Source organism: Phycodurus eques, chromosome 19 (assembly GCF_024500275.1).
Source record: "Phycodurus eques isolate BA_2022a chromosome 19, UOR_Pequ_1.1, whole genome shotgun sequence".
Lineage (NCBI taxonomy): Eukaryota > Metazoa > Chordata > Actinopteri > Syngnathiformes > Syngnathidae > Phycodurus > Phycodurus eques.
This window is the reverse complement of record NC_084543.1, coordinates 15688715-15707282: the sequence shown is the minus strand read 5'-3', so window position 1 is coordinate 15707282 and position 18568 is coordinate 15688715. Positions and strand designations below refer to the sequence as shown.

Here is an 18568-nt window from a genome sequence, read left to right as displayed (position 1 = left end):
AAAACAAAACAAAATTTAAGGTACCTTGCTCTGTGTGAAAAAGTAATTGTCCCCAAAACTTAATAAATGGTTGGGCCACATTCGGCACCAAAAACGTCTAAAATGCTTTGGATTTCTGACATGCTGCATTACATTTACGCCAGATGTAATGAGACACACACCTTACTACGCTGGTCTGCTTGATGGCAACATTGTTGTCGTAATCATAGGTGAGTCAAGGTCGATTGCTTTCATAAACCGTGAGGAATTAGTTATTTCCTAATCCGTTGCCATAGACCACGGGTTGGCAACCTGTGCACGGGTGCCATGGGTGGCACTCTGTGGCATAAATACTGGCATACTGGGTGTTATGACGATCTTGGCTTTATGAATGGCTTGATTTATTGGGCTTGAGTGACAGCTCCCCGCAGAACTGTAGTCGCGGTCCCACCCAGATTCACAAAGACCCGGAAGCCTGATGTATGTAAGTATGTTGGAAATGTTTTTGTATTTTGTGTCATAATTGATTAATTCATAACTGAGCAGAAATTCACTCCATGTCACAAAGGTTGCCGAGCCCTGCAAGTTGTTGTTCATTTAACTTTTATAGGTGCAAATTTACTTTGTTGTGTCAGTGAAAAAAAAAACATTTTATCATCACTCCAATATATGTTGTGACTGAGAAAGATTGTATCACTTGACTCAGGACTTGGTTAAAACAAAGTAATAACTTGGTTTGCTCGAAATTTAAGGAGAACTTGATTTTTTCCCCCCACATTAACTTGGGACTTGCTTGAAACTTATTCAAGTTTAGACTCAAGACTTATTTGTGACTTCGACGTAAGTGACATACACCCACCTCTCTCTACTATACATCCAACAGATATAAATCAAGCAACATCCATCCATCCATCCATTTTCTAAGCCGCTTCTCCTCACGAGGGTCGCGGGGGTGCTGGAGCCTATCCCAGCTGTCATCGGGTAGGAGGCGGGGTACACCCTGAACTGGTTGCCAGCCAATCGCAGGGCACATATGAACAAACAACCATTCACACTCACAGTCATGCCCACGGGTAATTTAGAGTCTCCAATTCATGCATGTTTTTGGGATGTGGGAGGAAACCGGAGAGCCCGGAGAAAACCCACGCAGGCACGGGGAGAACACGCAAACTCCACACAGGCGGGGCCGGGGATTGAACCCGGGTTCTCAGAACTGTGAGGCTGACGCTCTAACCAGTCGTCCACCGTGCCTCAAGCAACAGCAGTCACCAAAATCTACGAGTTAGGATAGTCTGCTAGCCTATAGGCTACATATAAACATAGATTTGCTCTTGGGATAGAAATCGTGATATGCTTTCCCCTTTATGTTTGATTGAGCATATGTAGAGTATCATTAATGCAAATGAACACCACACAGGAGTTTGAAGTTGTAGTTAGTTATGGAGTATTACAGCTTTTAAATGAAATTACCGGAGCTGCAGACATTCTAATCCTGAGACTGGAGGTCTGGAGAGGCATTGCTGTGAATGTGTGATGCATCATGTGAGCGTTTAAGCACGCCTCTTTTAAAACCAATGGTCACGCTGGATGAGTCACGAGAGGCTGGGAGCTCCAGGCAGCAACATTTATAGTCATGATCCGCAGTACGGCTGCCAGCTGAACGTGACCGGATCCGCCATGAATAACGGGATGGCGGAGCGTATGGGGTACATCACCCGGGTACAGAGTTTCAGCGCATGCCACCGCCTGCACAGGTACGGTTGTTGTCCTTCAGAAACAGGGTTGAGGGTTTGGAGGAAGTTAGCTAGTCTGCTTGGCCGCCCTGTTACGAGGTAGTGTTTTCAGCTGTGGCGGTTAAAAAGAAAGTTTAGGACTACGCGAGCATGGAACGGGCGATCTAATAATGCGGTCAAGCCAGGCTCCACTCGTAAAGTAGCAGTCAAGCCAGCCGCCCCTAATTTTGTTCATACTAGGCATTACGTTAATGGGTCGCCAACTCGCGGCGAAAGCCACCTTCAAAATAAAAGCTTCCCAATAATACGGACGTCAATGCTCTTCACTTTTGTTGGAGACCTCTGGGGCCTCATGTACAAAATGCGTACGCACAAAAACGTGGCGTCCGTTCTTTTTCACGGCAAAGTTCAGATGTATCAAGCGTGACATGACCGTGGAAATGTGCGGTGCCTCACGCCAACTGCATGGCTGGCGTACGCACGTTTCTGCAGCTTTTGGTGCTTTGGCGACACTAAGAGGTGATGCTGGGAAACTGTTCTCATAAATCTGCACACCAGAGACACATGAATAATTAGCACTGACGAACAATTCATGCCCGGCAACATTTTATTTAAACAATGCAATTGAGGCAAGGACTGAGAATTCATTTGTTAACCAGTGTATTTAATGAACCACTGATATTTGTGAGGACACCTATTAATTGATCGAGGCGATCATTTATGCCGCCTATTGCCCTCACAATCGCTTCGTGACTCCAGCACATGCACTGAAAAAAAGAGTCCTTTGAATTTACTTCATTTGAACATGTACATCGGTTGCACATGATTAAAATGTGTTTAAATTGACATAATTTACCCCTTTTCCCCTAAAAAAAAACATGATTTTTTTTTGTCAGCGTGCGTGTCCTCTCCTGTGTATTAAAATAATAAATTGAGTCATCAAAAAGGAGTAAAAGTTTTTGATATCCTCTTTGATATGCTGATGTGCTTTTTTTTTTTTAATTCAAAAGATTTATTACAAATACCACACATTGAACATTTATGCATGAACCTTTATCTCACAGGGCTGAGTGTAGGTTACTGTATGAACACATTTGTTATGAGTTCTAAAAAATACATGATATTAACCTTGTGGGGTGATTATAGTCAGCCATGTGTCCTCCCATCACCCCTGAGACAGCAGCGTCACCCATGATCGCAGCGATTCTCTTTTCTCGAACAGGTTGAGGCCCTCCGTGCCGGTTCTTCCGCCTTTTTTTGGCCACCCTTTGGTGGTGGGCAGCTGTCTTCCGCTTCACATCCACCTTAATGGCTGACCACTTCTTTTTTAGTTCAGCATGTTCGCGCTATTCTGTCTCCACAGCATCGACAGCCGCACACTCGCTGTCCCATTCGCTCCTCTTTCGTGTGTTGTTAATGCCGTAGGACAGTGTGCCAAAGAGGATTTTCTTGCGTGCCTGCATTTCATTGAGCAACTTCACATTCAGAAAAAATATTTTTCTTCATTACCTTGCTCATTTTCCTTTTTTTCTGATCATGCAGAGATCGGCATCTCAGGTGCAGGGTTCATTTAAATATGATTTGCATGTTCAAATGTTGGCGTGGACAGGGAGGAGTCGGCTACTCCAACATGTGCGCTCATTTCCACGTTGATTGGAATGTATGAAGGAAATGTGTTTGGATTCATGAGTACGCAGAGTTTCATACGTCTGAATATTTTTGTGCGTACGACGTTTTCTGGATTTGAGCGTACGCCATGTTTTAGGAGGAAGTCTTTGTACATGAGGCCCCTGGGGTGGTATAGTGTCCCCCAGTACTGGACTGATGTTGCAATAACTCATAGATTTTTTTTTTTAATGAATTTTTTAAATCCGTGGTAATGACAGTGCCAATTTCAGGGGACTTTTATTTTGGGTGGGACATCTTTTGTTGGAGACCTGGGGTTGTGCAGTGTCCCTCAGAATTGGACCGGTGTTGCGATAGCTCACAGATGTATTTTTAAACAGATTTTTTTCAGTCAGGGGTAATGACAGCAAAATATGCAGTTTTCAGAGACTTTTATTTTGAAATACAATATCAGATTTTCATCAAACCTCTTTTAGTGGAGTCCTTGGTGGTCTGTCACACAGATCTGGACTTGTCTTGCGATACCAAGGGGATTATTTTTGGGTGGCTTTGGCTCAGTTGGTAGAACAGGTTTGAATCCCTGCTACGACTGTCCGTCCGCATGTCGAAGTGTCCTTGGGCAAGACACTGAACCCTAATTTGCTCCCAGTGGGGCTGGCAGTGCCTTGAATGACAGCATTCGCCTATTGGTTTATGAATGTGTGTGTGAATGTGAGGCTTTGTAAAGCGCTTTGGGCACTGTGATGGTGTAGATAAAGCGCTATATAAGTGCAGTCCATTTGCCATTTATTTTTCATAATCTATCAAATAAACACCATTTTTTTAATGCATCTCAAGATTCAACAATATTAACCTTGCTGGTTTCATTCCTTAACCGAAGAGCATTGACGTCCGTATTATTGCTTTTATTTTGAAGGTGGCTTTCGCCGCGAGTCGGCGATTTATTACCGTAATGCCTAGTATGAACAAAATTATTGGCGGCTGGCTTGACTGCTACTTTACGAGTGGAGGCTGGCTTGACTGTAGGCTTAAAACTACGTCATTATTGCGGTCAATGTTACACCAGAATTTCCACGTACTATACTCGTCAGTCAAAACCAACGAAGAAGCCCAAGAGAATTATATTGTGCAAAGGAGGCTTTCATGGTGTGTAGTCTGACGAGCCTAAGCCTACACCGCGCGGAGATTCAGTGAAGTCAACTCTCAGTCAATTGGGTGAGTGAAACAATAAAATATACCAACATTGAGACAGACGGCACGGTGACCGACTGGTTAGAGTGTCTGCCTCACAGTTCTGAGGACCGGGGTTCAATCCCTGGCCCCGCCTGTGTGGAGTTTGCATGTTCTCCCCGTGCCTGCGTGGGTTTTCTCCGGGCACTCCGGTTTCCTCCCACATCCCAAAAACATGCATGGTAGGTTAATTGACAACTCCAAATTGCCCGCAGGTGTGCATGTGAGTGCGAATGGTTGTTTGTTTGTATGTGCCCTGCGATTGGCTGGCAACCAGTTCAGGGTGTACCCCGCCTCCAGCCCAATGATAGCTGGGATAGGCTCCAGCTCGCCCGCGACCCTAGTGAGGAGAAGCGGCTCAGAAAATGGATGGATGGAACATTGATACAGCTAACAAGGTAAACGGTTGCTTGCACATTTGCACTGATGATTTTTAGCGTTTATTTTAGTCTTCAAACCAACGTAAGAGCCTATGACAGCTAAAACATTGAGCTAAAACTAAAACTTCACCATAACAACTTTACGTCACAAGGAATTGGGACAGAATTCACATAAACGTTGTCTCACAGTATCACAAACACTAACCTTGTGCCTCATCGGTGGGTAAGGAAAGGAATCAACGTTTTATAGCATTTGGTTCCATCCATTAAAAAAAAAAATAAAAATCACGAGTGCCGTGTGAAGTTACTTTCCGTGCCAAAACGTGGAGTTCCGGTGCCTACCCTCCAAAATAAGGTTACAAGCTTAAAACAGAAAGTTAAGTTAAAACTTGCACATAATGTACATGATTAAACAGTCCCAAATAACAATTTTAACAATGCTATATTTAACTTTTAGCTGAAACATTAGTTAATTAAAATTAAGTCAATTGGGTTAGTTCCACACACATTGCCTTTTAGTTCATAGGTTTGATATTGATACTGGTTATAAAGAACCCAGAGTCAAATGTTAATTTTAGTCTATGCTGCGGGCTGCTAAGAAAATGGATGTTCATAAGAATCGAGAATCGTTTGGAACCTGAATCGAAATAAGGAACCGGAATCAGTCAAATTCAAATGAAGCACAACCCGAGTCAGAACTATTGCATGATTTTACCGTTACTGCGATTGAATAACAGCAAGAGTGTAATGGGTTTAGTGAGTATTTAGCATCATTTATGCACTTGTATCCAAAGAGTTTGAGGCGCACCACATCTATTGTGTAACTCACGCGATTTTTATGAAGCTGTTTTTCTTTACCATTATGTACTTTAGTCTTAACCGTTACACAAGAAGTGTATTTCAATGGGCCACCACCATTTGCTCTGTCAAGAAGGATTGCCTTTACTATGAATGCCTAGAATTCTAAATCATCAATAACTTCAATAGGACTTTAAGCATCGCTGTTTCAGCACGGGTGACATTTACAAAAACAAAACCAAGGCAGCATTAAAAAGTTGCAAAATTAGATTTTATTTATTTATTGTTTTTCCCGTGTCTTTTCCGTTATTGATCAAATTATATGATTAAACGAAAATGACCCATACAGTGCTTCTCGATAACAACTAGAATTATGCAGTAGTAGTGGTGCTGGTCGTCGGGGCTTTTTATATTCAGTGCAGTTTTAAAAAACAGGTTCCTGTGAAGTGTTTGCACAAAAAAGCAAGAAAAACAAAGGTGAGGTGTACCTGAAGGCAGACCTTGTGACACTTGTTGCCATGTCATGCTTTCTGTTTACCCTAGAAAGTAGACTACACTATACTGTATGAATCATGGTTATCATCTCCTTTGTAGCATTCATCTGACCGATGAAGATAATATAAAGGTCTACGGGAAATGTAACAATCCTCACGGCCATGGACACAACTACAAAGGTTGGTTGAGTTTTTACTTTGCAGCAGCACAACTGGTAAAGGTCATCAGTTAGTGAATACAAGAAAAATAATAATGGATGTCATAATGTGCTTTTGTTTTGAAATCTTCGCTACAGTTGCATGTCATATCTGTGAATGTAAACATGCATATTTAGAGATGTGGACTAGGTAATGTGAACAGTTTCAGTCTCAGTAGTTATTTTGAGTTACTCCCTGATTTGATATGATTGTGCAAATGGCATCAAATGCTGATTAGTTTGGATTGTGTTATACATTGATGAGATGAGAGGGACAGGAATTTGACAAAATATACTTCAATAGGGAGAATGAAATAAAGGGTTGAAAGAACCTTGATGAATGCTCTGAGCGCCTGTTTCGACTCCAGCGGAATATTGGTCCCTGGAGGAGTTTTTCCCCATAGTGGAGCTCTTCCCAAAGCGCTGGACTTTTGTAGACGGCAAATTAGTAGAGACTAAATCAACAAGTAATGTAATGAACAAGTAGTGCAGCATATTTTGCATCAGTTACTTCAAAACTATTAAGACTATTATCCAACAATCCATCAACCAAATTCTTAACAGTCAATTCCCCTATTATTATACTCAACCTTGCAGTACAATGTTTCCCAATCATGAACTAAAACTTAATTCTTTCTGCAGTGGAGGTTACTGTGCGTGGAAAGGTGAGTATCAGGCTTTTTTTCCCCCAACCTCCCATTAGACTTTATGCCCAGCATACAAGGATTTACAGTGATAAACATATACTGCCAGACCTCTACAATACATATAAAAGATAAATGATTAAAATGGTGCACACAATATTTTGTTGCTCCGTCTTTTACTCGGACAAAACTGTCCCATCAACATTTTTCAGTTGTATTCATTTCTTAACACTTTCCTGCAGTCGTCTTGAGCACATCTGACATTCTTTCAACAAGATTATGTTGTGGAGTCTATGATGTGTAAAATTGATGTCTCATCCTCCCGAAACCGCTGTTTAACAATTTGAGCCAGATTAATCCTTATGTTGTTATCTAGAAAATAATTTCAGGGGAAGACATTTGACAATCTGTACCCATCAACCCACGACCTCTTTCTCCTACTTTCTTGTAAATTTACCCTCAACTACTATTGTTTTCATTAGTTTTGGGATTTCTTCCTCAAAAAAGACAGCTCTCTAATCACTAGTATCCGTCAAACTTTTAAACCATTTTCGTAGTTTCAGCAATTTTCCCAAAATTTTTTTGGGAAATAATCCATCCATCCATTTTCTTTACCGCTTATCCTCACTAAGGTTGCGGGCTGCTGGAGCCTATCCCAGCTATCTTCGGGCGGGAGGCGGGGTACACCCTGAACCGGTCGCCAGCCAATCGCAGGGCACATAGAAACAAACAACCATTCGCACTCACATACACACCTACGGGCAATTTAGAGTCTTCAATCAACTTACCACGCATGTTTTTGGGATGTGGGAGGAAACCGGACTGCCCGAAGAAAACCCACCCAGGCACGGGGAGAACATGCAAACTCCACACAGGCGGGGCCGGGATTTGAACCCCGGTCCCTAGAACTGTGAGGCAGATGTGCTAACCAGTCGGCCACCGTGCCGGCAGGTAAATAATTTAAGCCTAAAATATAGTCACATATCGTATTGCATTACTACTTAATTTGGGAAAAAAACATTTTTTAACATAGGACAGTCTAGGTTTAACTATCCTATGTGCATGTGTGTTTTTATATAGATTGATCATACCACTGGTATGATAATGAACCTGACCGACTTGAAGAGGTGTATAGAGGTAAGGTCAACAGAAGAACTAAAACTTGTTTCAGTTAGTGATAGTAGTATTCAGCAAATGACAAAATGATGGATGGTGATTTATGGCCGGAAGTGACGTCAACGGCCCTGACCGTCGCCGGAAGTGTTGTGATTGTATGAAGTCTAACTGGAAACTGGAAGTGACGTCACTGGATGTGACGTCATCAGTTGTTGCTGGACGTGTTGTTGTCTGATATGACGTTACCGGATGTGCTCTCACCGGTTGTTACCAGAAATCAGACCGGAAACCAGAAGTGACGTTGGAAATTCCCCACTGGAATTCCCAGGAAAATTATTTACGACCATAGGGAATAGACTGGTACCTAAGGTCCCCCAATGGGCTCCCTCACAACGAGTCACCTGTCCAAACACCTGGTGATAGATTGATAACACACTTGTCAATAGATTTGCGACTTCTGGGAGTGAACAAGTCCCCAAGAGGGCCCCCACCGGAAACTCTATAGACCCCTACCACCTGCAGGGGTCCCCTTGGACCCCCAAGTGGGCCCCCAAGCGGGCCCCCTTCACTTCCAGTCACAGCCTCACACCTCACCCCCACATGGTCTCAGCCATGCCCCAAGGACCCTGTTGATATAACACAGATCTCAAGGATTCACTTGTGTCAGAAAGATTCATTATCTTCCCATGTGAAAATCCCTTGTTCCCACATCATCAGAGGCGGGTCTGTTTATGTCAATAAACATATGTTCTTCAAAACAATCATATATTGTCATATGAACTCCAGTAAAGGCATGTCGAGACATGCTCAGTCTTGACCCGTCACAGTGATGTCATCGTCTATCCATATAGCAGCATGCAAACAGAGCACAAACCTGCACCTCTACAGTTCTTCCGTTAGGGGGTGTTAGTCACATTTCCAATTAGCAACCAATTTTTTTGCTGACCACCCTCAAAGTGGGGTGTCAGGGTATATGCAGTCTTTGACCTAAATGCACTGAATGTCACAATTTTAAACATTCATTCACATGTTCATTCAGAAATTACGGATTATGCTTTGTGACAGTTTAAATGTACAGTATATCTACACAATACTACTGATGTATTTAACCCAGTCACTTTACACGATATTACAATATTTAAACATTTCCATGTTCGTCAACGAACTAGTATTGGGGCTTTTGTTGGTTTCAGTTATTTTCTACACATTTCACTTCACAGGCCATAATTTTCAGTCTAAAACTATAAATATGCAACATTATCCAGTCAGATTATCTGAATTACTGTTACATGATACATTATACTGTAATAAGAAAATACTTGGAATACTTTTTAAAGTAAGTATTTCTGTACTTTGTCTAGTCATATTTTGACTTTCATAACATTCGATCACAAGTTTCTTCAGACCAATTAATTCCTACATTGTGATATTATCATCGAAATATTGCCACGATATTGTATGCGCACAACTTCTCCTCTTTAGTTCCACCAGTATGATTGTGTTAGTATCAAATTGTTGCTTTAATAAAAGTGTTATAAAACAACAACAACCAAGAAAACCATTTGCATCAACATGTGATGGTACTCTTCATATAAAACTGGTAAAGACCATATTCTTAAAATTTAAAAATACCCCTCTTGCTTGTTAATCCACAGCATACTGTACATATCTCAAAATGTTGTGATCATGTTTATATTCTATCAATTCGCCTGAAACTTACCCATGGTCATACGGCTAACCAATATACAACAGGTTGTCTTCAGGTGTTTCGACTGAGTGAATTTTTATCCTTGCATTCCGTGTTCTTATAAGCAATAGCAAATACATAATCTTAATTTTTCTACAGGACTGCCCTCAAAGGCGTGTCTGCGCATGCTCAGTCTTTGACCTAACACACTGCTGACACAATATTTAAACATTTCTTTTCACGTTCATTAACAAATTACGGGTAATGCTTTTGTTGTCTTCAATGTATCTATCTACACAGTCATATACATTACTCCTGATGCAATTATTCCGCTCTCTCTCTCCGCAGTACGATATTCATTTCGTCCTTGTTGTCTGTGTTCTTACAATCATAAATATAGTGCCTTAAATTCTCTACAGACCTCAAGGGTTCACTTGTAACAAAAAGATTAATTATATTCCTGCGTGAAAGCCCCTTGTTCCCATGCCACCTGGGTGGTCAATAAACAGACAAACCAGACAAGGTCTAGTCACACGCTTGACTCAGGGTAAGGGATCCATTGAGTTCGTTTTGGACTTAAGTTTTGGACGAGGCTGTACCTCACTGAGGCTGTGATGGACAATGTGTGCGGGCATGCGTGGGTCCCTCCCTCCCTTAGGGTGAAAGAGAGATCATGAGACTTTCATACATAAGCTTCCGGAATTCCAAGGTCTCCAATCCATTCTCCACATACATAAGTTGCTCCAATATAATTCCAAGTTACTTCAAAAACCTGCTAAGGCTACTTATGCTATTAACTAGATTTTTAATTTAATTAAATTTATCAATAGAGGCAGGCAAGACGCTGAGCTGGAGAAGCTTGGAAGAGAGGAGTTCGGGGATGATGGTGTTGAACGCAGAGCTGAAGTCCACGAACAGGATCCTCGCGTAGGTCCCCGCGCCGCCGAGGTGTTCTAGGATGACGTGCAGTCCCATGTTGACTGCGTCATCTGCAGACCTGTTTGCTCGGTAGGCAAACTGCAGGGGGTCCAGCAGGGGACCTGTGACACTCTTGAGGTGGTCCAGTACGAAACATTCAAAGGACTTCATGCCCACAGATGTCAAGGCGACAGGCCTGTAGTCATTCAGACCCGAGATTTCAGGTTTCTTAGGGACTGGGATGATGGTGGAGCATTTGAAACAGGATGGTACGTTGGACAGTTCCAAAGATCTATTGAAGATCTGTGTGAAGACTGGAGCGAGCTAGTCTGCGCAGACTTTGAGGCAGGATGGGGAGACAAAGTCAGGGCCCGCCGCTTTATTAATCTTTTCTTGTTTGAAGATACGTCTCACATCCTTTTCGTGGATGGTTAATGCAGAAGCCATGGGTGTGCTGGTGGTCGTTGGCGCGGCTAGGTAGGTGTGGGGTGTGAAAGTGTCCTTTTCAAATCTGCAGTAGAAAGTCTTCAAGTCGTCGGCTAGTCTTTTATTGTTCTCAGCTTGGGGGGTTGGTCGCTTGTAATTGGTTAGCGTTTCTAATGCATGCCAGACTGATTTAGAATCGTTAGCGGTAAACTGTTTTTCTAACTTTACTCCATAGTTTCTCTTTGCAATGATAATTTCTTTAGTCAGCTGGTTTCTAGTGCGATTATACAGGGCCCTATCCCCACTTCAATATGCGTCCTCTTTAGCCTAGCAAAGTTGCTTAAGTTTGGCAGTAAACCACGGTTTGTTGTTGTTGAACGTGCGAAATGACTTTGATGGTACACACATATCTTCACAGAAACTGATATAGAATGTGACATTGTCCGTATATTCATCCAGGGTGCCAGCTGAATTTTCAAAGACACTCCAGTCCATGCAGTCAAGACAGCTTGAAACTGAGTGCATTTGCCAAAGTTGGTGAAAGAAAGTCCGGGGTAGACTCTTACCTTGTGTAAGTGAGTCGCGTAATGTCTCCAAAGACGAACGAAAAACACAAAAGCATAGACAAAACTAGAGAGCACGTAACCGAGGCGTCCGCACGGGTAGGTGCCATCTTGATAGGTGATGCTTTTGTTACTTTATGTAACTTTCATGTAACAGTAATTCAGAGAATCTGACTGTATAATGTTGTGTATTTATAGTTTTGGATTAAAAATGATGGCATGTGAAGTAGAAAATAATTGAAACTAACAAAAGCACCAACACTTGTTGGTGGATGAGCATGCAAATGTTTAAATATTGTAATATCCTACTGCAGTAAAGTGAATGGCTTAAATGCTGCAGCAGTAAAATAACTCACACTTCATTCATCTGTTAAGTTTGAATAATTGTGTGAATGCTGAAGGCATTCACACGTTATTCTCCACCAAAAAATGTGTTGTTATTATTCTATTTTATTTTCCACACTTTTTCGGCGCGCTACTCCTTCCACATTTTTCATCCGATTTACACCGTTCCAACTTCGTGTTAAAAAAAATTCACGCCTTGAATTTTTCTAAGGGAAATATTACCCACATTTCCCACAATTCCACATTTTACACCCAAAAAAAATCCCATTCATTCCCAATGAAACGTTCAACAAATACTTTCACATCATTCTCTTTCACTTTTAAAACATTCAGCTCATTCAGAACTTATTCAAAACACATTCCCATGTTACCCACATTCCACATTTTCAGCCACATTTTACTATGTTAAAACACCCACATTCTCCCCCATTCCACTCTATTCTGCCTTGTTCCCCTCTGCTTCCACATTTCTTCACCAATTAGAACCATTCCACTTACTACGTTTTCCACATTCCCCACATTCCCATATTACCCACATTCCACATTTTTCACACACATTTCACATTTTATTATGTTAAAACACCTCCATTCTCCCCCATTTCATTCTATTCTGCCTTGTTCCCCCCTGCTTCCACATTTTTTCACCAATTCAAACCATTCCACTTACTAGATGTTTTCCACATTCCCACATTACCCACATTCTGCACTGTACAACACTAAAATACCCACATTTTACACACAATAACACAAGTTCTACATTTAGCTATAGTTTCCTTATTTCTCAACCGATTCGCACCGTTTCTACTTCTACGTGTTCAGCTCATTCAAGCGAACCTGCGAACGAACAGCTCCTGTTCCCCAAATTTTACATTTCTAAATAAACCCCAAAATTTAACATTTTTACCCACCCAAAATGTCACTTTTTCAACCAAACTTTTCTTCCTATTTGACCCAAAATTCCCATATTGGAACACGTTATACATTATTCCCTCATCCTTCAACATTTCTCCACCATTTGAAACCATTCTAACTTCTCACTATTCAACTTCATTCAATATCATTCCCCATTATTCACCATCATTCTAAATTATTCAACAAGATTCAATAACATTCTACATGATTTCAACCATCATTTCAGCATTCACATTTCTCCAGAAATTGCACCTTCTAGTGTAATGTAATATCCTACTTAAGTATAGTGATTGGATTAAATGCATCAGGAGTAATGTAAATAGCATTGTGTAGTTATACATTGAAAGTAACAAAAGCATCACCTGAACTTTGTTCGTGAACGTGAAAATAACTACTGTGACATTAGTGCGATAGGTCAAGGCTGCACATGCGCAGACACGCCTTTCAGGGCGGTCCGCTAGAAAAATTAAGCTAATGTATTTGCTATGGTTTATAAGAACACAGAGTACCAGGCTGAAAAGTCACTCGGTCGTGTGCCTGGAGAAAACGGGTCGACAAATTGGCTTTTCAATTTGACTTTGACAACCACAACGCTTCCGGCTTCCGGTGACGTCAGGGCCGGTAATGTCACTTCCAGTCATAAATCGCCATCCATCATTTTGTCATTTGCTGAATACTACTATCTCTCTTCAGTTTTTTAAATATTGGGTAACAACTTTAAACCAACTATCAGGCTTGAGGTTCTTGGTAAAAAAATGTTTAGCTTAATCAATTTACATATAAATTCAAGGGAGTAAAGGCCTCTTTATACGGCCGACAACGCCCGCATTGCATTACGTGACCGACGAATTGCCCCGCGCAGCACCTCTGCGTAGATAGCCGCGGACCCGACAAAAATAGTTGCTGCGCGTCGACCGCTGCGGAGATCATCTCTCGTGATTGGTCCGTTTTAGTCATGCTGTGAAGACGTACCAGCGTGCTCCTTGGTTCTACATACCATCTACGTCGCCGCCTTCTCGATCGATTTTGCAGCATAATTAAACGTATCATCTGGTCATCTAGGTCGATTTGTTCTGTCGCGGTCGCCAATGTTGTTGCTTTGTTCCTCGTTACTGAAAGGAAAGTAAAAACGGCTACCAGAAATGGCAAAAAAAAAAAATGCAGAGGAAACTCCACCCTGTGGTGTCCTATCCAATACCAGCCGTAGGGACAACCCCAACTTGGAGGAGAACTGCAGCCACTTTCAAAACAGCGCGCGTGGGTTGCGCTCGAGTATAAAGGCAAACTACGCAAGGGTCAGCCGCAGTGACGTAAGCGCGGTTGCCGTCCGCGCGAGTATAAAGAAGCCTTAAGATGCCACACTTAAGAACAATGTTTATTTTCTTTGAAAATACATCATAATTTGAACATCAACATAACATGTATACAAGACGTACAGGTATGCCTAAGTAAACACATTCAAAGGGTGAATATGACACCAGACTACAACTTTTATCTTTTAACTTTGAAAAGATAGTTTAAAATATTGTAAAGGGCATCTTAGCCCATATGGGTGATGGCCGTTTTCCCCACAAAGTCATACTGTTACAGTTTCACATATTGCAAAAAAAGTATTTGGTATTTTTTTGTTCAAACTAATTGATCACAAGACTTGTGTTAATATTTAAAACAAGTTTTGTATATGCATATCCTTTCAAGAGTCAGAGGCTTATTTTGCATTGTCAAAATATTACATCAATTTACCTTGAAATCAGTTCTTTGGATTCTTGCGGACCAGTAAGAGGAGTTCAATGCTCAACAAAAACCAACAGGCTGCTGTGATTCAAGGAAAGAGCTGATATTAAAATTGTCTCTTTCGAGTGGTCAGGGATGGAATTTTTTTAAGCATGTTCAGCACATATTTTCTTTGGAATCCAAATAAACACTAAGATATGCTCTCTTTACATTTAACATGCTACTAAAAGTTAGGAATATTCATTTTTCTACTTTCAGGATAAACTTAAATTGCACTAGGTCTTTTACAGGTGGAATAAATTTTACCTTCGCTAAACTTCTGAATGCTCCTGTCCAACATTTCAATGTTTCAGTACTTTTTGCACAAATTGTTGTGATTTTTGACATTCAGCTTCTTGTTAGAGAACAACAGGTGGTTGATCCATACTAACCATTGGTTTGTAAATTAATAGCAAGATAGCAACACATAAGTTGTCCACACATTCCACATAATGCTTAGGCAGAGGTTTTTACACCTCACTCTGTAGTCTGCTAACCTATTTACAGTTGGTATGCTAACATCTAGCAAGATAGCAACCTGAGTGCAAAAGCCCCAAGACAAATTAAAAAGGATGTTACATCTTGCCTTTTACAAATTCTAATGAGAATTGATAAAATGATAACTTGCTTTATTACCATTGGTATGCTAACATATAGCAAGATTGAAACCTGAGTCCAAAAGATGCTAAGGATTTTATATATATGTTATATATTTTATAAAAGATACCCTTTTATATCTTACCCTTGCAGTAGAGAGCAGCCCCACCAAGGTCTAACAATCCTAAAACAAAAATATATATTAAAAATTGCTTGCATAACCACATTGTTCTACTCCGGCCTAGTAGGTAGGTACAGTTCCCTCTGCTGGGTCTGGTTCGTCCCAAAATCCCTTGGCTGCAATACAAGTGGACTTTCACAGAGTAAAGTGAAAAGAGTTAAGAATAGTAACACTCCTTTATTGTGATGCTTAACGCAAATGTAATGGCTTTTTGCTGTGTCAACCCTGTGTAAAATGGGAATTGGTTTTGTCTTTGTGAAGTCCTGCTTAAAAAAAAAAAAAACATTAAATTTGGATTTTGTAATATTTTAATAATGTGAAATATGAGATTTACAATATAAAGCAGAATATAATTTTCGGGATCTATTCCGTTTTCAGGAAGTCATCATGATTCCACTTGATCATAAGAACCTGGATAAGGATGTCCCGTATTTTGCCAATATTGCCAGGTATGCCGCAGTATAGCCTACTTCTGTTCAGACAATGGTGACTATTAAACAGAGGTGGGTATTAACGGTCTACATTTACTCCGTTACATGTACTCAAGTAATATTTCGGATAATAAGTACTTGGGAGAGTAGTTTGAATAAACCATACTTTTTACTTTAACTTGGGTATTTATGTGGAGAAGAATCGATACTTGTACTCCGTTCCAATGATCAACATGCCGCTCGCTATACTTTTATTTCACCATTATTGCAAGTGTGATGTATTTTTAGACTTCATTGACTTCACTCACAAGTGTCATTTGACTCCAATTCACCAATCAGAAAAAAACCCTCGTGGGCCTATCAAACACATTTTGCGGAAAAATAAAAAGCCGCGTGAGTGTTTACTTTACAGACTCTGAAAAACAACAGTTTTGTCAGGTGCCTGCGGATTCCCATATATTATTAGTTTTATATTTTATTTGACGTTCATGCTCTGACATTTTTTTTTTTTTTTAAATCAGAAGTTACTCACGAGTTACCCTACTTGAGTAGTTTTTTTCTTACTCTTACTCAAGTAAATATTTGGAGGACTACTTTTACTTGAGTCATATTATTCTAAAGTAACAGTACTCTTACTTGAGTACAGTATTTGGCTACTATACACAACTCTGCTATTAAAGAACCATTTATGATTTGTGCTGTGCTCTGCTTTTTAAAATGTTGTCAAACACCATTGTATGAACTTTGTGTACATCTCCTTTCATTATTTGGGTTAGGGTTTCTCCAAACCAAATGTTTGGCGAAATGAGACATTTGATCCTCAATGCCGTCATTTCATGGAGATTAAACATGACGTGTGTCACAAATGAATTTTCTCTGTGGCTTAAATGTCCACTTTATGCTTATTTTTCTCGTTTCTCGTTTTTCTCGAATTAATATGATCAACACAAAGAAACAAATCGGGACTGCATGTCCTTGATTATAGCTCCTCCATGGAGTGAGGAGTGTTGCAAATAAGAGAGATGAGATGCAGCTTATAATGTACGTTTGATTTGAATTTGTCTTTTCATTACTACGATTGCTACTAACTTCTTTTTTTTCTGTCTTTTAGCACGACTGAGAACCTGGCTGTTTACATATGGAACAACATGATGAAGGCCATTGCCCCTAACGTCCTCTATGAAATAAAAATTCATGAGACCGATAAGAATATTGTCATATACAGAGGAGAGTAGACGGCAACACCTACTCTCTTCACAAGTGCTGTTTATAACCCTTGTGTGGTTTGCCTACTGTGAACTCAAAATAAGTGTTGTTAGACACCGGTGTCTTATTAGGCTGGTACTATTTTTAGGTTGGTAAAGTCTTGTTACTTTCATACCAAATACAGTGCGATTTTATTTATAGGTAGCCCCTTGAGACGAACAGCCATGTGGTTTTTGAGGGGGTCACAATAATTTAAAGAGATGCTCAATGTCGTTTTTTTCCTGTAAAATACATTTTAAATCAGTGATTGTGAACCTTTTTATGTGTGACAAAAATCTGTATCAATTTTTATTAAAAATGAATTCAGAAATTAAATCCTCAAGCCATTTGATCTCTAGTTCTTCTCAAATGATCTTCTCTCTGCTTCTCACATTGATATTGCAATGTTCAGATATTCTAACTCTGAAATGCATAAGCAGTCATTTCGAATTCCAAATTTTTGTGTGAGCGTGTGATTCTGCATTTTAATGACACGTAAGTTTAGACCTTCCTGGGACGTTATTCAAACTTCCAACCAAATCCGAGCAGGCTTCATCAATTCATGCTACGAGGCTAGCACTTTTGGAATGCAAAATGAGAGTCGTTAAGATGACTGACAGAGAGACCACTGTCCGTCAACAAGAGTCGTCGGGTGGAAACCTCGATAATATTCCAATCCGTTGTAAAAGGTTTGTGGAGCTGCTGTGGCGAAGGATGCCTCCTGAAGTCCACGATCATCTCTACAGTCTTGAGCGTGTTCAGCTCCAGGTTGTGTCGGCCGCACCACTTCCTGCCGATGTGCAGACTTGTCACCGTCCTTGATGAGGCCGATGATAGTGGTGTCATCTGCAAACTTCAGGAATTTGACAGCCGGGTGCGTTGAGGTGCAGTCGTTCATGTAGAGAGAGAAGAGCAGCGGAGCGATGACACAGCCTTGGGGTTCCCCAGTGCTGATGTTGCGTGTGGATGAGGTGGTCTCCCCCCAGCCTCACCTGCTGTGTCCTGCCCGTCAGGAACCTGTAAATCCACTGGCAGATAGCAGGTGAGACGCTGAGCTGGAGAAGCTTGGAGGAAAGGAGTTCAGGGATGATGGTGTTGAACGCTGAGCTGAAGTCCACGAACAGGATCCTCGCGTAGGTCCCTGCACTGTCGAGGTGTTCTAGGATGAAGTGCAGTCCCATGTTGACTGCATCATCCGCAGACCTGTTTGCCTATTAGGCAAACTGCAGGGGGTCCAGCAGGGGACCAGTGACGCCCTTGCGGTGCTCCAGCATGAGACGTTCAAAGGACTTC

General features: G+C 41.0%; 1 protein-coding gene across 2 annotated transcripts; it reads left to right on the top strand.

The window, feature by feature from the left end:
- The first annotated feature begins 1562 nt into the window (after window positions 1–1562).
- On the top strand, window positions 1563–17610 carry pts (6-pyruvoyltetrahydropterin synthase). 2 transcript variants are annotated; one of them, XM_061706374.1, is made up of 6 exons: window positions 1563–1733; window positions 6341–6420; window positions 7080–7102; window positions 8162–8218; window positions 15978–16048; window positions 17142–17610. In XM_061706374.1, the coding sequence occupies exons 1-6, from the start codon at window positions 1567–1569 to the stop codon at window positions 17263–17265; spliced, it is 522 nt and encodes a 173-aa protein (XP_061562358.1). In that variant the 5' UTR covers window positions 1563–1566; the 3' UTR covers window positions 17266–17610. The 2 variants fall into 2 exon arrangements, with proteins under 2 accessions (XP_061562358.1, XP_061562359.1); XM_061706375.1 differs by lacking the exon at window positions 8162–8218.
- Window positions 17611–18568: the final 958 nt, after the last annotated feature.